The 21,337-nt window shown below is 42.5% G+C and overlaps 1 protein-coding gene across 1 annotated transcript in view; it reads left to right on the top strand.

The window, feature by feature from the left end:
* The first annotated feature begins 2,945 nt into the window (after positions 1 to 2,945).
* Positions 2,946 to 21,337, top strand: part of LOC128697498 (serine protease 30-like) — a 32,379-nt gene continuing 13,987 nt past the window's right edge. The window contains exon 1 of the mRNA XM_053789232.2: positions 2,946 to 3,193. Within this exon, the coding sequence (XP_053645207.2) occupies positions 3,148 to 3,193 (46 nt within the window). The 5' untranslated portion in view covers positions 2,946 to 3,147. The remainder of the gene's footprint in view (positions 3,194 to 21,337) is intronic.

Below are 21,337 nucleotides of genomic sequence, written 5' to 3'. Positions count from 1 at the left end.
AGAGCCAGGTCAAGTGGTGTTTAGAGGCGTAATCACACTCACAAGTACTGTACGTTGACCTGTTCGCATAACAATCTGCTTGAGTCCTTGTTTTCTTGGATCAAGAAAAGTATATATTTAGTATAGGGAGGCACTCGTAATTAACGGACGGAGGATCGAGCCTTAGCCTTTCCTTGCACTGAATGACTCAAACAAGTTTAGCGCGTCCCATAAATGTACAAAAAAAAAACCTCAAGATAGCTACCAATAGCACGGCAGGACCGGTACAAACCCACTCTACATATTTTATATGACAGACTGCTGGACCATGAATGACTCAAACAAGTTTAGCGCGTCCCATAAATGTACAAAAAAAAAAACCTCAAGATAGCTACCAATAGCACGGCAGGACCGGTACAACCCCACTCTACATATTTTATATGACAGACTGCTGGACCATGGTCGAGGGACCACAGAGGTGCGTATTTGTGAAAAAAAATTTCTGGAGATCCATGTTATAGCAAACTTTGCAGTCTAATAGAGAAAAACAATGCAAACCCTCGCTAATGGAGATGCTGAATGGGGAACAGAGTGCTACTTTGAGTGCTCCAACTGCCACCTGCAGCGGCACTCAAGACTGGGTACAACAGTGAGTGTAGCTCTAGTTCCTTGAATCAAGAACCCTCAACCAGCATCGTCATCCCTCCTCTTTTTCGTTGAAGGATAAGTGGAGAAGTGTAATATACTTAGGGAGGTGCGGCGGCCAGAAACAGGAAGTTGAACAGTTCAGGATGGGGTCACTGAAACACTTGTCATCTGTTGGTAGATTGAATTGGGACCTAATAATAAGTGAAGGATACTAGACTGTCCGCACACGAGAGGTTTAAGCTCCACATGGTGGCTGGAAGATAATATAAGAAGGAATATGATCACTCCTCTCAATATCCGTCTAAGTTCAGAAAGTGAAAATAATTAAGAACAAATGGAGTTGACTGAGTTAATGAATGATTAGATTTGTAGATTTTTATTAGCGTGGAGGCGTATGTTAGAACGAAACCGAAGTTGACTATTCACTTTTAGGGAGGTGTGAGGTAAAGGGTTAGGGAGCATGCACCTTCACCATCATCACTAAAATAAGGGTGCACTGGCCTGGGTGACGGAGGGAGGTTGGATGGTAGGTGGATACGAAGTTGCTGATCACTCCTGGTTGTTTATGTGGGCAGTGAAGGATGAGAGTAGGTGAGGCAATATGAAGATGTTAAGGAAAATTAAGGGGGGGGGTTGCATATATAGGGGAAAAGAGAGGTGGGGTAGTTAGGGGGGCAATAAAGCACAATTAGAAACCCTGCTGATAGCATGCGGGCTTCAACAAGGAGGTATTTTGGGTGCCCTTCTATTTTCTGTGCTATGTCAATGACATGCTTATTAGTGCTAAGTGTTAACTCCTATTGTATGCGGATGACCGTGCTCGCCTAGTCTCAGGTTATGACCCAAAGAGTAAAACAGCTAATGTACTGTCTTGAATTAGGCTCTTGAGGCCAATGGTTAGTCGATAACAAACCGTCGCCATATTTAGGAAAAATAGAATGGCCATACTATCTGGCCCAAAAAGAAAACTGAAAAATGCAATATTAATATACTGTGTAACTGGAACCCATCTTAATAGTGACTTCGGTCAAATATTTGGGAATACCCTTTGATTTATGCATATCAAAATTGACAGTGAACAATGTATTACAAAATAAGAGCAAATACTAGGTTAAAGTTCCTATGCACACAGGCACAGTGCCCACCTGCTCGGGTACGCAATGTCATGTAGATTACTGAAAAAAAACAACAACTGAGAAACAGACTACAAATTATCCAGAATAAGATGGTGATATTCATCCTGGACCTGCGTCCAGGAGAACATGTAGGCCAAGATGAATTACAACAACTGAAAATGATTAATGTGGCAGAGTGAAGCATGTGAAAATCATGTATGTAGAACTGCTAGGAAGTGTTCAGAGTATCTTAATGCACAAAAAGTCAAGGTTAGGTACTAAAGCCAGTATGGTACCTGGAGAGGTGAGTACAATCTCCTGGACAGGTATCAAATACCTTTCATTATGCAGTCACGCAGTGATAAAGGGGTAGAATGGGTTGCCTGTTGATGTCAAGGTCAGTCTTAGTATAACTCAGTTTTAGAATATAAATAAAGAGTACCTAAAGAATGAAGATGGAGAAAGAGAAAAGTGATTTCTTGTATTGTTAATAAAGTTGTTATATAACGTTGATCTGTTATGTTAATAAAGGTGCAATATAGCCTTGATTTGTTATAGTTTCATAAAAAATTCAATATAACTTTAATTTGTTTTATTTGGTATCAACTAGGCTACCTCAAAACGTAGTAGCCTAGTTAATACCAAGAACATTCCCCTCTCATGTTAAGACACCAATATTCATTTTATAAGCTACTCTGGTCAAACAATCTGTAATATCCTTGAAGCCTTCACAGACGGTGTTTTATTAGTCAACCATTACACACAAAATACTCAGCATCTACCTTAGACCCGGTTTTGTCTCTGCTGATGTTCGCCTTTCCTAGTACAGTGTCAAATATTGTAATCTCGTAACACTCGTGAACTGACCTCGTTTAAGCTTTCTCCTCACCTCTCCTGACCTCGGCTGTCTTCTAACCTCTTCACGCAAGCTTACATTAGGGTTCCTCCATTTTTCTGTCATTTAATAATGGTTCATGATGGAACGAAACATTGTCCAATTTCTGAGTTAATCGTGACTAGCTTATATGTACAGAGGAAAGTGTGTGTAGGTCGGGTGTGTATGATGGGAGTGTGAATGATGGGAGTGTGTATGATGGGAGTGTGTAGGTCGTGTGTGTGTATGGAGGGGGTGTGGAGGTCGTGTGTGTATGGAAGAGGGAGTGTAGGTCAGTGGTGCAGGTCAGGTGGCAGTGAAGGCTGGGGTGGGAGGTATATCGTGGCGCGGACAGGGTCGCCACACCAGTCATAGCCCACACTCGGTGCTGGTTATAGGTGACTCCTCTCTCCTTCACCATCACAACCTCCACCAGTACACGCTAGGCTCAACCACGGCCTCAAAACAGTGCCTCCAACACCACCAGTTTGACTTCAACAACGGCACCACCTCCACGACATACCCAAGAACATGGATGTCTTACCTCTTCATCTCATACTGACTCTTCTAATAACAAGTAAGCTTTTGTGTTTGATGCGCCACACACCAGGATGTATTTAAACCATTGTTGTTTACGAATCATTAGAGGAGAGGGTGTGAGGAGGAGAGTGAAGGAGATTATGTGTGTGAGGCAGGTTTAAAGTGTGTGATGAGTGACGTCATGATGGCGTCTGCTATGCTCAGCCCCGCCCACTAACAGCTGATTCAAACCTCCAGTCAGTGTCACATCTTACATCTGCAGTCAGTGTCACATCTTACATCTGCAGTCAGTGTCACATCTTACATCTGCAGTCAGTGTCACATCTTACATCTCCAGTCAATGTCACATCTTACATCTCCAGTCAGTGTCACATCTTACATCTGCAGTCAGTGTCACATCTTACATCTCCAGTCAGTGTCACATCTTACATCTCCAGTCAATGTCACATCTTACATCTCCAGTCAGTGTCACATCTTACATCTCCAGTCAGTGTCACATCTTACATCTCCAGTCATTGTCACATCTTACATCTCCAGTCAGTGTCACATCTTACATCTCCAGTCAGTGTCACATCTTACATCTCCAGTCAGTGTCACATCTTACACCTCGTCAGTGTCACATCTTACACCTCCACTGGAAACCAACAACATGGTAGTGTAGCATGACACAAGACGTTAAAGCAGTAGTACATTCAATGTTTGATATGAATAATGGAGATACATACACATTTACACAGTTCAAGACATTTATTAAGGAAACGTTTCGCCACAAGTGCCTTCTGAAGGAGCCACTTGTGAGGGAAACGTTCCCTTCATGTCTTAAACTGTGCATATGAGTCTTGATCTACATACTGTCGGTATCACCATACCTTTCCAATTAATCTAAATAATGAAAAGTCCGTCTCATGCACTGTTTGTCTGACATAAGTGCCATCAAAAAATTTAACATGATATAACATAGGTGTATAAGCATAATGAAGTGACGATAATATGTGATTATACCAAGACTCAAAATTAAAACTATTTTGTAGTACTGAGGTATCAAAGTGAGAATAATATATGCTTGATTTTGAATCTATAGTTGTATCAAAGTTTCTGTGTTTACTACTTATATACAGATTAGGTTCACAGACTCTATATCATAAACAACACCAGAATTGTTCTCAAAATTTTCCAAGTGCAGAATTTATGATGTTGCGAGTTTTAGAGGAAAGTTAGACAACTGTGATCTGTCATAGTGGGTGAGACAACTATCATTCACAGTGTCCAGGTCAGAAGACAGGTTCCTGCTATGGGTGACAGCTACTGTCCAGGTCGAGAGACAGGTTCTTTCTGTGGATGAGGATGAGGTAGGTATTATCCCGCCACTCAGGAAGTACAAAGTACACTGTCTACACTGCCCGAACCGATAGATAGCAACTTTACATAATGTACAGGACGGGAGACAGCTACCATACATATTGTCTACGTTGAGAGACACATTCGTCCTGAGGGTGAAACAGCACCTGTCGGCCTCCGTGTCCGAGAAAAGCAAAAGTGAAGTGGTGTACAGGCTTCTCGCTTTCCACTGGTCTTGTCAAACGCCGCTGGAGAAACCGCTCTCCAACGGGGTCATGCCACTAACTATTTCCACTCCTTTACCAACTATTCCACTAAAAACAGATGCATTGTGTGTGTTTTTCTCTCTGCTTTAGGTGTATAAGAGTAAACAAACGTCTAATTGCCAGCGGATATGATAATGCGGAACATTCCACTCTCGCTCTCACTGGGGGTACGTACGGACCTCCACCAACACTCCCATAGGGCGGATGGCGGAACTAGCCGTCCTCCGCTGGATAAATACCTTTATTCATGAGCTGAAAACTCGTAATAAAAGATATAACAATTCAATAGTGATCAGGTCTTGAGTCTGTGGTCTGTTGGTTCTTAATTTATATTAAAGTTACAGTTTTCTTGTTCGAAATTTTGGATTTATTTTTACCTTGCTTGCATTTCAAACATTATCTTGCTCTTCTTACAATGACTGCTTTAAGTGGAATAGTCTTACAATGGTGACAAGTTGTAATGAGATTTTGCTTATACTCTCAACGTGTGTATTGCAGGGGTTGATTCTCAGATCCTGGCCCTGCCTCTTTAACTTGCCACTCTTCAGATTCTCCACGTCTAAGACTCGTGGGCCATATCGTACGTGTTCTTAAAACCGTATGTAGAGCCTGCCTCCACCACTTCTTATCAAGATCATTCCACCTTCATACTCTGAGACTAAAGAAATACTTCCTGATATACCTATGGCTCATTTGTGACTATAACTTCCAACATGTTCCAGAGTTCCCGTTTCTCACCTCTCAGAGAAGCCTATCCTTGTCTACCTTGTCAATTACCCTGAGTATTTTGTATGTTGTTATGTGTCCCCTGGTTCTTCTGTCCTCCAGTGTCGTTAGGTTCAGTTCCGCTAGTCTCTTCTCGTAGCTCGTGCACCTAAGCTCAGGAATAAGCCTTGTTGCTTACCTCTGCATACCTCAATTTCTTACATGCTTTTTCAGATGCGTGTTCCATACCAGTTCTGCAAGATAGGCCTGATTTATGTCGTATGAAAGGTCCAGAATGTTTCTTTGTTAAGATTCCTGAACACTACCCTAAGAATTACCAGGCAACTATTGGCTGCAGAAATTATTTGGCTGCTGCGAACCTCTGGCGTTATACTGGGTACTATGCTCATCCCAGGGTCTGTCTCTTTGACGTCTGCAGCCTCTGTACCCTTAGTCTATATCCCGTTTCCTATCTTCTATGGGCCACAACACAGTCCGATGTTTTGCCGAACTTGCCCGACCAGTCTTGTTGAGGGGGAGAGACGAAGAGCATCAGCACATGCCTTACACACAGTGCTTTTCAATGCACTTGCTGTTGAGTTTAATTGCGACTCTTTTCCTTTCTCTGTAATTCTTTTCTCTCCCCCATCTATTCTTCCATTATCTCCACTTTCCCCTCACCCATAGTGGGTCCTTACATGTGAGTCCTTCGTTCGTTTGGTCTTGTGTGTGTGTGTGTGTGTGTGTGTGTGTGTGTGTGTGTGTGTGTGTGTGTGTGTGTGTGTGTGTGCGCGCGTGTGTTAGTTACCATTTTGTCCTAGGCACATGTCGATTAGTGTGTGTGTATGTGTGTGTGCGTGTGTGTGCACTCACCTAGTTGTGGTTGCAGGGGTCGTTTCATAGCTCCTGGCCCCGCCTTTTCGCTGGTTGCTACTAGGTCCACACGGGGTTGAGCATTAGCTACTGGGCATGCCTCTTATCCCTTAATTGGCCAGTGCAGAAGGATTTCTAATCCTGTGGATCTATCAAATATACTTTGAAAGCCGGGTACACACGTTGTCTCCCAACATCCTATACACATCCTGCACCATAATGTATGCTAGTATATATACATTTCTTGAACATTTTATCATAAATAGCATAGGTAGAATAAATAGACAATTAGGGACTATTTAAGAATTATACAAGCAAGTGGAAAGTTTGGAGAGAGAGGACTTACAAGATATATAGTGAAAATGTGCTAAATTAAAGCTACGAGCACACCCACACAAGGTCACATACACCTACACAAGGTCACATACACCTACACAAGGTCACATACACCTACACAAGGTCACATACACCTACACAAGGTCACATACACCTACACAAGGTCACATACACCTACACAAGGTCACATACACCTACACAAGGTCACATACACCTACACAAGGTCACATACACCCACACAAGGTCACATACACCTACACAAGGTCACATACACCTACACAAGGTCACATACACCTACACAAGGTCACATACACCTACACAAGGTCACATACACCTACATAAGGTCACATACACCTACGCAAGGTCACATGCACCTACACAAGGTCACATACACCTTCACAAGGGCACATACACCTACACAAGGGCACATGCACCTACACAAGGGCACATACACCTACACAAGGTCACAGACACCTACACAAGGTATATACACCTACAGAAGGTCACATACACCTACACAAGGTCACATACACCTACACAAGGTCATATACACCTACACAAGGTCACATACACCTACACAAAGTCACATACACCTACACAAGGTCACATAAACCTACACAAGGTCACATACACCTTCACAAGGGCACATACACCTACACAAGGGCACATACACCTACACAAGGGCACATACACCTACACAAGGGCACATACACCTACACAAAGTCACATACACCTACACAAGGTCACATACACCTACACAAGGTCATTTACACCTACACAAGGTCACATACACCTTCACAAGGGCACATACACCTACACAAGGTCACATACACCTACACAAGGGCACATACACCTACACAAGGGCACATACACCTACACAAGGGCACATACACCTACACAAAGTCACATACACCTACACAAGGTCACATACACCTACACAAGGTCATTTACACCTACACAAGGTCACATACACCTACACAAGGGCACATACACCTACACAAGGGCACATACACCTACACAAGGGCACATACACCTACACAAAGTCACATACACCTACACAAGGTCACATACACCTACACAAGGGCACATACACCTACACAAGGTCACATACACCTACACAAGGTCACATACACCTACACAAGGGCACATACACCTACACAAGGGCACATACACCTACACAAAGTCACATACACCTACACAAGGTCACATACACCTACACAAGGTCATTTACACCTACACAAGGTCACATACACCTACACAAGGGCACATACACCTACACAAGGGCACATACACCTACACAAGGTCACATACACCTACACAAGGTCACATACACCTACACAAGGTCATTTACACCTACACAAGGTCACATACACCTACACAAGGGCACATACACCTACACAAGGTCACATACACCTACACAAGGGCACATACACCTACACAAGGGCACATACACCTACACAAGGGCACATACACCTACACAAAGTCACATACACCTACACAAGGTCACATACACCTACACAAGGGCACATACACCTACACAAGGTCACATACACCTACACAAGGTCACATACACCTACACAAGGGCACATACACCTACACAAGGGCACATACACCTACACAAGGTCACATACACCTACACAAGGGCACATACACCTACACAAGGGCACATACACCTACACAAAGTCACATACACCTACACAAGGTCACATACACCTACACAAGGTCATTTACACCTACACAAGGTCACATACACCTACACAAGGGCACATACACCTACACAAGGGCACATACACCTACACAAGGTCACATACACCTACACAAGGTCACATACACCTACACAAGGTCATTTACACCTACACAAGGTCACATACACCTACACAAGGGCACATACACCTACACAAGGTCACATACACCTACACAAGGTCACATACACCTACACAAGGTCACATCTACACAAGGTCACATCTACACAAGGTCACATAGACCTACACAAGGTCACATACACCTACACAAGTTCACATGCACCTACATAAGGTCACATACACCTACACAAGGTCACATACACCTACACAAGGTCACATACACCTACACAAGGTCACATACACCTACACAAGGTCACATACACCTACACAAGGTCACATACACCTACACAAGGTCACATACACCTACACAAGGACACATACACCTACACAAGGGCACATACACCTACACAAGGACACATACACCTACACAAGGGCACATACACCTACACAAGGACACATACACCTACACAAGGGCACATACACCTACACAAGGTCACATACACCTACACAAGGTCACATACACCTACACAAGGTCACATACACCTACACAAGGGCACATACACCTACACAAGGACACATACACCTACACAAGGGCACATACACCTACACAAGGACACATACACCTACACAAGGGCACATACACCTACACAAGGACACATACACCTACACAAGGGCACATACACCTACACAAGGACACATACACCTACACAAGGGCACATACACCTACACAAGGACACATACACCTACACAAGGGCACATACACCTACACAAGGACACATACACCTACACAAGGGCACATACACCTACACAAGGACACATACACCTACACAAGGGCACATATACAGATGAGCTGAGACTCGACCCCTGCAACCACATACAGGTACACACAGGTATCACAACAGCAGGGATTAGAAAGTATGCAAAAATAATTTATATGAAAAATAATTATGCAAATATTTGTATACTGTGGAAGGCACGCATAATAAAGTATTATTAACTACGAAATTCGCGGGGGAAACGCTAAACTCGTAAGGACTCATACCGTGCCTGGCGGCGAATGGGAGGTGAATAGGTTTGATCGAAGGATGGGTAGGGCAGCAGGACTTCCTCGGATGAAGAGCCCCCTAGCAGCGTGCTGGCACACACCTTGAAGGTTGTCACATGTTTGTAACATCAAGTGTTGCCACTTGAGCATCAGCTGAGAGCATTATTGAGGTCACTCAAGTTTCCCGTGGCGTGAGGCAGTCCTGCGGGATCTACCCGCTTGTACTACTGACCTAACCTTGAACACTTGCAGCTGAGTCACAACCACCCCTATTACCCGTTAAGATACGGGCGATTTCATTGATCTTCGTTGGTGTGAGTGATGCGTGTCTTGTACTCGCAAAGGAGAAAGGACTTTTGCATTGTTTATTCTCATTGTGATTCACTCTCCACTCTCAGTTTATTATTGTCAACAATACTCAACATGGATAACACTCAGAGTAGTTAAGCTTTCCTGAGTAATTAAGCTTGTAGGCTTTACGTGTCATGATTGTGACCAGACTTACCTGGAGTTCATTACCTTTGTAAATTGTGAGTTCATTACCTTTGTAAATTGTGAGTTCATTACCTTTGTAAATTGTGAGTTCATTACCTCTGTAACTTGCTCAGCTATCAAAACTTTGGAGTCCAGTCCCTGGACCAATTATGTACCTCTGTAATCTTTTGACTACCGCCCACAGGATGGGTATGGGGTGCATAATAAACATATTAAACTAAAAAACTGAGTGGTAGCGCCTACGGCTCACAACCTAAGGACCAGGATTGTAGATGAATGGTTCAGAGAACTGATACGTTGATAAATTAGACACATGTGCAACTCTTGGGTATCTTTATTGAGGAAATGTTTCGCCACACAGTGGCTTTATCAGTCCATACAAAGGAGAAACGTGAAAAAGAGGAGGACAATGCGGTAATCAGTCCCTCAACCTTGAGTCGATGTTATCAGTCTATCAATCTTGATGGACTGATGAAGTCACTGTGTGGCGAAACGTTTCCTCAATAAAAATACCCAAGAGTTGCACATGTGTCTAATTTATCTAAGGACCAGGGTTCGATCCTGGGTTGACTGAGGCGTGAGTCATGTTTCCTTCCACCTGTTGCACCTGTTCTCCTGATAGTCATTAGGTACTTGGGTGTTACCCGACTGTTGTGGTTAGCTTCCAGGAAAAGAGGACCAAAGGTTCCCAGTGGAAATAAACCGCACTGATTTTCCTGGGTTGTCCTGGATTATTATTCCTTTATGTTAATATTTCAAAGTCTTCGTCATTTATAAGGATTCTTACCAGTATCTTCTCCAGACAGAATCCTGGTTGGGATTAATGGAGGAAGACTCACCACTCCTTGCTCTGTATGACCTACTCTTCGAGCCAGTATTTTATCATGCTAGGCCTGCCAGCCTAGTGCACCAGACCGCACACAAGAATAAAAATCTGGCCACATATCTTCAACTTGTTTTCAATGAGAAATTGAGAGTAATAGATACTGAGTACTGCCATCTATCACCACTACCACGTCACCACCACCACCATCAACACTGTCACCACCATCAACACCACTGTCACCACCATCACTACCACCAAAACCTCTATAACCACCACTGTCACACCCACCAGTACCACCTTATTGTCATAGTTATAATTCCTTTCCTTTGTTGATGAATATTTTGTTTTTGTTTATCAACCCCTTTTGTTTTATATGGGTCAGTGTTGCAGAATGAGCAAGTCCACGCATTTTACTGTTTTCACCTGGTTTTGTGTGTACTCACTTGTTTGTTGTTTTGCGGGCCGACCCTCGACTCCTGGCCTCACCTCTCAATCTCACACGACTGGCATTCTTTCCTGCTACATGGGATCTGTTATATCTGTCCTTAAAACTGTGTAATGTTTACTTCATCCACCTAGTCATCAGGCTCATTCCACTTCCTGACCATCGTGAAGCTGAATTATTATTATAATCAAGGGGGAAGCGCTAAACCCGGAGGATTATACAGCGCCTGGGGGGGGATGTGGAAGGCATTCAGGCTTAATTCGGGGAACTGGAGCACAGATCCAATTCCCTAAATCAAGAGCCCCTCACCAACATCAAGGAACCTTCCTTGAGGGGTCGTGAAGCTGAAGAAGTATATTCTAACATTCTTGTGGCTCATTTGCATCTTTAACATCTAGTTGTTCCTCTTTGTTTCCGATCTTTGCCTGTCTTAAAAGATTTTTTCTGTCTACCTCATAAGTTCTCGAGTATATTGTACGTTGTTTTCATGTTTCCTCCCTGATCTTCTGCCCTCTAAGGTCGGTTTGTGTTCATGTTCTCCTCATAGGTTATCTCTCTCAGATTTAGTACCTGTCTTATTCAAAATTCCTGGAATTCCTCTGACATATCGAATAACTCTGTTATTGAGATTGATGAGAAACTTTTTCAAGTTTGCCGTGCGCACACATGCCGCTGACGCTGTTCCTCAGATGTGCCCCTCCGACGATATGCTCTCTGCTGTGCGCCGGGTCACCATCTGGAAAAGACCTGGGCTGGGACAACACCGGAGAACCTACTACAAAACAATCGCTGCTGTATTTACACCAAGTTCCTTCTCCTTTCTCGGTGTTTACAGTCATCGGTTCTCTTTCAGCTTCCTCAATATTCATAACTTTGCATTTGCCGGGATTGACTACAGTAGCCTGACTGTCCCTGTTGGTTATCCAACCCCTTCTGCAGACTCCATTTTTTCCCATTTTTTATTTCCCCATTAGTTTAACATCATCTGAAAACAAGTAAATATATGAATTCGTCTCATCTCGCATGTCGATGATGCACCTCATCTGCCACCTGCATAACTCCTTCCTCACCGGGGCCAGGAGCTGAGTCTCGACCCCTACAACCACAATTAGGCGAGTACCGTGTGGTACACAAATACCTTCTTACAATCCAGGAATATGCAGTTCATACACCTTTCCCTTTTCTGTTTTTTTTTTTTCTATCACACTGTCATAGAACTCCAGTAGGTTTGTAAGACCAGGCTTTCCCTCTCTGAACCTGTGATAATTGTCTTTTATGAGTTTTCTCTTCTCTAGGTGCTCAATCATTCTTATTATCGTCTATATTACCCAAGACATTATATATGTCAGAGATTCAGGTCAATAGTTCAGTGCTTGTATTGTTCTTGTTGCTTCTTGGAAAACCTTTGGGGATATAATATCATCTGTTGCTGTTGGCGAATTCAGCTCACTCGGTAATATAATTTATTCCCTGATATGATGATAGTTTTCACTATCCATTGTTTGCTTTATTTTATTTACAAAACACTAGAACCTTTTGGTTATGCAGTGCTTTAAACATATTCCGTTTTAATAGTATATATCAAATTACGCTGTCAGTACCAACTTGCTAATGTCGTGACCAATTCAATCATAAATCAACTAAAACTACCCAGAATCTCCTTTTTCACATTCCACAAACTATGTCATCGGCCATAAGTTTCAGCAAATTTAAACGAAAGGGGAAATATCCCCACCATTTATGCCGAAAGAGAAGCTGGGCACCCTGTGAGAAGAGTGTCACCCCTTCCAGAGATGAGGGGCCCCTATCCCCAGGCACAAACAACAAGCCCCAGCCCCCACCGGTGACTCAATGTCTGGTTCGGTATCTGTTGGTCTCCCTATTTGCCTTTCCGGTGCCGTACCCAGATTCCACGGGCAACACCTCATTGGATTATCTGTTCGACTCTTCTCAGATCTTGTTAATTTGGTTAAGTTCTTTTCCCGCCTTCTTTAATCTTATTACTTCGTCTTTTGTGGTCATCTTTCTTCTGACAGTCTATATAGTAGTTTCAATTCTAATTTAGTTTTTGTAGCTGTGCCATTTTAAAATGTCTGTTCACTTCTCTTCTCGCCTTTATTTACTCATTCCTGGCCACTCCATTCACTTTTTTGGTCTCTGTTGTCGTTTGCATCTATAGGTGATTCATGAAATGTTAATTTTTCCAGCTGCCATTCCTTTTTGTGATAAGAATTTTTCCTCTACCTCCGAACCATATATTTATTCTATTGTTTTTCTATGATATTCACTCGAGAAGTGATCCCCAGACGCCTCTGACCACAGACAAGGTTATAGCCATTCAACTAGACCGGGTACATTCCCTTTCGTCTCTCTTGTCGCAGTTCCTTAGTTCGAACATTTCTCCGAGCATTTCTCAGATAGGTAACCATTATCTTCTACATTCATTGCCCTTTCATTTCTCTTACCTGTTGTATTTCATTTAGGAACTCTCAACCTTGTGTAATCCGGCTGTGATTTTACTCTCATCTTTCTCTGCTTCACTTCTACCTGGCAAATTTCAGGACTGCGTTGTCACTGGCCCTCAAGGGTTCCTCTTATTCTATTTCCTCTATATTTGAATCATTTGAGGCAAAAACCAGTTTCAGTACTGCTGGTTCGCCGCCCCCCCCTTCCCCCGCTCACCATCTCGTCATTTCCTCTACGTGCTGGTACACGACGTTCTCCCTCACTGTCTCAGTCAAGTTAGCTCACCATTTGTTTCATCTGGTTCCCAGCTTTCCCAGTCTCTCCGTATGGCCAGTCTCCTATGATGATCAGTTTTGCCCTGGCCCTGTTGGCTCTCCTTGCTAAATCGTCGATGGGTTATATTATATCACAATTTTCATATTCGTGTCTCGGTCACTTGTTGGGTGGAGGGTTGTAGAGGACAGCTATCACTACGTTTGGTTTCCCGGTTGTAAGTGTTTGCTATGTTGTTCCTGTACTTATCACTACATTTCGCCCAGAGCCTCTCAACATCCACACGTGTACGTCAGGCCCATACTGGAGTATGCAGCACCTGTTTGGAACCCACACTTAATCAAGCACTTCAAGAAATTAGAGAAAGTGCAAAGGTTTGCGGCAAGGTTAATTCCAGAGCTAAAGGGAATGTCCTATGAAGAAAGGTTAAGGGATATCGGCCTGACGACACTGGAGGACAGGAGGGTTAGGGGAGACATGATAACGACATACAAAATACTCGTGGAATAGACACGGTGGACAGAAACAGGATGTTCCAGAGAGGGAACACAGAAACAAGGGGTCACAGTTGGAAGTTGAAGACCCAGATGAGTCAAAGGGATGTTAGGAAGTATTTCTTCAGTCATAGAGTGGTCAGGAAGTGGCATAGCCTAGCAAGTGAGGTAGTGGAGGCAGGAACCATACATAGCTTTAAGATGAGGTATGATAAAGCTCATGGAGCAGGGAGACAGAGGACCTAGTAGCACTCAGTGAAGAGGCGGGGCCAGGAGCTGAGTCTCGACCCCCTGCAACCACAATTAGGTGAGTACGTGTGTGTGTGTGTGTGTGTGTGTGTGTGTGTGTGTGTGTGTGTGTGTGTGTGTGTGTGTGTGTGTGTGTGTGTGTGTGTGTGTGTGTGTGAAAAGCCTGCTAGACTAGTTCCTCTTGGTACCGTTATAAAACACTTACTTGTTTCATGTCGACATCTGTTTTGAACCCACAAATATGCCAGAACAACCTTGTTTTGGGTTGGTTACTTATACAGGTTAAGGGAAATACAAGGTTGTGATGGAGTGAGAGAAACACTCAACAGCGGTGAGAGGTCAGTGAACTTGTCTCTCTAACTTGATAACAAACTTTCTAAATTACCTCAGAGGTAAGTGCATCTTGTCTGAGGCTCTCTTGCCACACTCACTCATACTATGAATTGCGTTTACAATATACTATTATCACTGTGTGAGTCAAAGTTAATTCGTACAATTTCCTCCTGTACATTCTGTTCTGTGATTGTTGCCGCACTTACAAGGAATCTTAGTTAGTATTGTGATGAATGTTGATTATTAATAGTTAACTCTCAGATGATAAATACAGAGAAGAAAGGATCTTTCCATTTCGGCATTATAGACCCTGTTCAGTTTGACCCGTCATTCAGGCTAAGGAGTGGAGACTCGATCCTTAGCCCGTTCATTGTTGCCCGATGTCTGCTAAGATAGGTTCTAACATCAAGGTTACACAGTATTTTGAGATTCAGCGGCCCGAGGTCTGGCCGACTCAGGTTTAAAAACCAGTTCTGAATATTTTTTCCTCCTTCACTGCTACATTTTACTCTCACTCTTCTTGGATCATTACATTTGTTGCTGTTTTTTTCCTCTGTTTTTTTTTTTATTCTGAAGCAGTTACACTGTTAACCATTATACATGAAAGACACGCGGAGGAGCAAGGGCTTATCTGCCCGACGCTACTCTATGATGCGGAACTTGATATCACTTTGCGTTAAGCTTCATTAAGTCATGAATTGATAAAGCTCTACGCAGACACGTTGTCTAATAAAAGTATATTCTGCAACCTGTTTCTTCTTCATCCATATGGATGGATGAAGTATTCCTTGATGCCTTCACACTGTTAATAAAGCTTGAAGCTTCTCTACTACACTAGGGTCATAAAGAGTGCCAGTCACCTGCTCACCACCAGTCAAGAATACTTTATTACCTAGACTAGGGATAAAAGTAATCTCTCGGTATATAAACTGTGAAAGACATACATCTCACGGTGTATATATATATATATATATATATATATATATATATATATATATATATATATATATATATATATATATATATATATGTCGTGCCGAATAGGTAAAACTGGTCAATTATCAAGAACTCATTTAAATTAAATCCTTTCTAAAAATTTCTCTTCTACGTTTAAATATATATTTTTTTTTACATTTGCGTTAATGTAAACAATAATAATTTTGTACCAAAAGAACCTTAGAAAGCTTACCTAACCTTATTATAACAAGCTCAATTTAATTTAGCCTAATCCAATAGGTTTACAATAATTTCATAATTTTTCCGAAATTATTACATACACAAATTTTCGCATGCTTTATTCTGCAAGAAGAGTTGAATTATTCTTGGTTTGAAGGAGAGCAGTTGGATGCCTAGTACCCACTCTGTTACACTCATGATAAGATACTCTTATAATTCAGTTGTGCTCCGAGTATTGAAGCAGTCGTGTTCCTAGTGTGTACAGAAGCAGTCGTGTTCCTAGTGTATACAGAAGCAGTCGTGTTCCTAGTGTATACAGAAGCAGTCGTGTTCCTAGTGTATACAGAAGCAGTCGTGTTCCTAGTGTATACAGAAGCAGTCGTGTTCCTAGTGTATACAGAAGCAGTCGTGTTCCTAGTGTATACAGAAGCAGCCGTGTTCCTAGTGTATACAGAAGCAGCCGTGTTCCTAGCGTATACAGAAGCAGTCGTGTTCCTAGTGTATAGAGAAGCAGTCGTGTTCCTAGTGTATACAGAAGCAGCCGTGTTCCTAGTGTATACAGAAGCAGCCGTGTTCCTAGTGTATACAGAAGCAGCCGTGTTCCTAGTGTATACAGAAGCAGTCGTGTTCCTAGTGTATACAGAAGCAGTCGTGTTCCTAGTGTATACAGAAGCAGCCGTGTTCCTAGTGTATACAGAAGCAGCCGTGTTCCTAGTGTATACAGAAGCAGTCGTGTTCCTAGTGTATACAGAAGCAGCCGTGTTCATAGTGTATACAGAAGCAGTTGTGTTCCTAGTGTATACAGAAGCAGTCGTGTTCATAGTGTATACAGAAGCAGTCGTGTTCCTAGTGTATACAGAAGCAGTCGTGTTCCTAGTGTATACAGAAGCAGCCGTGTTCATAGTGTATACAGAAGCAGTTGTGTTCCTAGTGTATACAGAAGCAGTCGTGTTCATAGTGTATACAGAAGCAGTTGTGTTCCTAGTGTATACAGAAGCAGTCGTGTTCATAGTGTATACAGAAGCAGTCGTGTTCATAGTGTATACAGAAGCAGTCGTGTTCATAGTGTATACAGAAGCAGCCGTGTTCCTAGTGTATACAGAAGCAGTCGTGTTCCTAGTGTATACAGAAGCAGCCGTGTTCCTAGTGTATACAGAAGCAGTCGTGTTCCTAGTGTATACAGAAGCAGCCGTGTTCCTAGTGTATACAGAGGCAGCCGTGTTCCTAGTGTATACAGAAGCAGTCGTGTTCCTAGTGTATACAGAAGCAGTCGTGTTCCTAGTGTATACAGAAGCAGTCGTGTTCCTAGTGTATACAGAAGCAGTCGTGTTCCTAGCGTATACAGAAGCAGTCGTGTTCCTAGTGTATACAGAATCAGTCGTGTTCCTAGTGAATACAGAAGCAGTCGTGTTCCTAGCGTATACAGAAGCAGTCGTGTTCCTAGTGTATACAGAAGCAGTCGTGTTCCTAGCGTATACAGAAGCAGTCGTGTTCCTAGTGTATACAGAAGCAGTCGTGTTCGTAGTGTATACAGAAGCAGTCGTGTTCATAGTGTATACAGAAGCAGTCGTGTTCATAGTGTATACAGAAGCAGTCGTGTTCATAGTGTATACAGAAGCAGTCGTGTTCCTAGTGTATACAGAAGTAGTTGTGTAAAGGCACGGTATTGTGCCTTTTTGTTATTTATACAGAAGCAGTCGTGTTCCTAGCGTATACAGAAGCAGTCGTGTTCCTAGTGTATACAGAAGAGTCGTGTTCATAGTGTATACAGAAGCAGTCGTGTTCCTAGCGTATACAGAAGCAGTCGTGTTCCTAGTGTATACAGAAGCAGTCGTGTTCATATTGTATACAGAAGCAGTTGTGTTCATAGTGTATACAGAAGCAGTCGTGTTCCTAGTGTATACAGAAGCAGTCGTGTTCATAGTGTATACAGAAGCAGTCGTGTTCCTAGTGTATACAGAAGTAGTTGTGTTCCTAGTGTATACAGAAGCAGTCGTGTTCATAGTGTATACAGAAGCAGTCGTGTTCATAGTGTATACAGAAGCAGTCGTGTTCATTGTGTATACAGAAGCAGTCGTGTTCATAGTGTATACAGAAGCAGTCGTGTTCATAGTGTATACAGAAGCAGTCGTGTTCAGTGTATACAGAAGCAGTCGTTTTCAAAGTGTATACAGAAGCAGTCGTGTTCCTAGTGTATACAGAAGCATTCGTGTTCCTAGTGTATACATAAGCAGCCGTGTTCCTAGTGTACAGAAGCAGCCGTGTTCCTAGTGTATACAGAAGCAGTCGTGTTCCTAGTGTATACAGAAGCAGTCGTGTTCCTAGTGTATACAGAAGCAGTCGTGTTCCTAGTGTATACAGAAGCAGTCGTGTTCCTAGTGTATACAGAAGCAGTCGTGTTCCTAGTGTATACAGAAGCAGTCGTGTTCCTAGTGTATACAGAAGCAGTCGTGTTCCTAGCGTATACAGAAGCAGTCGTGTTCCTAGTGTATACAGAAGCAGTCGTGTTCCTAGCGTATACAGAAGCAGTCGTGTTCCTAGTGTATACAGAAGCAGTCGTGTTCATAGTGTATACAGAAGCAGTCGTGTTCATAGTGTATACAGAAGCAGTCGTGTTCATAGTTTATACAGAAGCAGTCGTGTTCCTAGCGTATACAGAAGCAGTCGTGTTCCTAGTGTATACAGAAGCAGTCGTGTTCATAGTGTATACAGAAGCAGTCGTGTTCCTAGCGTATACAGAAGCAGTCGTGTTCCTAGTGTATACAGAAGCAGTCGTGTTCATAGTGTATACAGAAGCAGTTGTGTTCATAGTGTATACAGAAGCAGTCGTGTTCCTAGTGTATAAGAAGCAGTCGTGTTCATAGTGTATACAGAAGCAGTCGTGTTCATAGTGTATACAGAAGTAGTTGTGTTCCTAGTGTATACAGAAGCAGTCGTGTTCCTAGTGTATACAGAAGCAGTCGTGTTCATAGTGTATACAGAAGCAGTCGTGTTCATAGTGTATACAGAAGCAGTCGTGTTTATAGTGTATACAGAAGCAGTCGTGTTCATAGTGTATACAGAAGCAGTCGTGTTCATAGTGTATACAGAAGCAGTCGTGTTCATAGTGTATACAGAAGCAGTCGTGTTCATAGTGTATACAGAAGCAGTCGTGTTCTTAGTGTATACAGAAGCAGTCGTGTTCATAGTGTATACAGAAGCAGTCGTGTTCCTAGTGTATACAGAAGCAGTCGTGTTCATAGTGTATACAGAAGCAGTCGTGTTCATAGTGTATACAGAAGCAGTCGTGTTCCTAGTGTATACAGAAGCAGTCGTGTTCATAGTGTATACAGAAGCAGTCGTGTTCCTAGTGTATACAGAAGCAGTCGTGTTCATAGTGTATACAGAAGCAGTCGTGTTCATAGTGTATACAGAAGCAGTCGTGTTCATAGTGTATACAGAAGCAGTCGTGTTTATAGTGTATACAAAATCAGTCGTGTTCATAGTGTATACAGAAGCAGTCGTGTTCATAGTGTATACAGAAGCAGTCGTGTTCATAGTGTATACAGAAGCAGTCGTGTTCATAGTGTATACAGAAGCAGTCGTGTTCATAGTGTATACAGAAGCAGTCGTGTTCATAGTGTATACAGCAGTAGTCGTGTTCCTAGTGTATACAGAAGCAGTCGTGTTCATAGTGTATACAGCAGTAGTCGTGTTCCTAGTGTATACAGAAGCAGTCGTGTTCATAGTGTATACAGAAGCAGTCGTGTTCATAGTGTATACAGAAGCAGTCGTGTTCATAGTGTATACAGCAGTAGTCGTGTTCCTAGTGTACACAGAAGTAGTCGTGTTGTGTGAGCTGCGGTACAAGCAGATTTCATCTCGCTAACTTGTGTAGTTGACTTATTTATTAAAGATGAAGAGATTTGAGTGTCGTATATTATTCCCAGGTGTGTCTACTACTGTCTAGTATGGTGCTGCTGCATTTAATGGCACCTGTAAGTGCTCAGATTATTACTGGTGGGATTTTATTGTTCGGGTCATATGATGACCCGTTCCCCGGAACTTTTGGTCACGTGATCGGGGTCTTTAAAGCAGGACTATGAGATTTATTTGGTAAAAATAAAGAAATTGCTGTAACTTCGGTACAGAGATCAGCCTCACCATAGACGTACCTGATGCTGGCGTTTGTTTTCTACTACAGTACCACCTGTATAAAACGCCTGAACTCCAGAGACTACTTGTATTAATACTGACATCATATGGAAGCGTTAAAGCAGCATGGGTCATAAAACACCTGAGGCAGGGGAGAGCATTCGTTGACTGAAGAGTTTTTCACCAGCCTCGAGACACCCCATAAATGGATTAATTAGTATTATAATTATTTGTGTTTCAACTATTATACAACTTTTGAAAAAAAAAACTAATTTTACTATGATAAATATACCATGCGATCTGACATTTATTGTTTAAATATGGACTGTTTCTCACCCGTGTTTGGTTATCCAAGCATTCAGTGTTATTCTTGTTAGGTAAAAGGACACTTGTGCAACTAATGTGACATTTTATTGTGCCAACGTTTCGCTCTCCAGGAGCTTGACAAAGCTCCTGGAGAGCGAAACGTTGCCACAATAAAATGTCATATTAGTTTCGCGTAAGTCCTTTTACCTAACATATTGTGGGTAATTCTACCAACAAACAACAATGTCTTTCTTGTCCTACCTGTCTCTCCAGATCAGACTTCATTTATAATAATAATAAAAAAAACATCCCCTCCCATTCTTGAAAATTATACCCTATTCTCATTTTTTTTTTGTCTTTGTATCGGGGGCTATAGTGAAAGTCCACGCAACAACAGGAAAGAAATCTGTACATCTCTACAATGTTCCAAACATGGAGGATTGGCACTCGTTCCATCTTGGGTCCTCTCAAGGTGCGAGTTATGGGACAGCAGCCCAGATAACACTCGGACACAGGGATATCCCTGCAGACCATCCTCCTGATCAAAGTCAGTATTCCACTGTTGTCGAGACAGTCTGATAGGTGGCTATTATACCCGTCTCAAAACACAACACTGTGT

Source organism: Cherax quadricarinatus, chromosome 44, assembly GCF_038502225.1.
Source record: "Cherax quadricarinatus isolate ZL_2023a chromosome 44, ASM3850222v1, whole genome shotgun sequence".
In the NCBI taxonomy this organism is placed as follows: domain Eukaryota; kingdom Metazoa; phylum Arthropoda; class Malacostraca; order Decapoda; family Parastacidae; genus Cherax; species Cherax quadricarinatus.
Note: the sequence above shows the minus strand (reverse complement) of the source record. Positions and strands in the feature narration are given on the sequence as shown.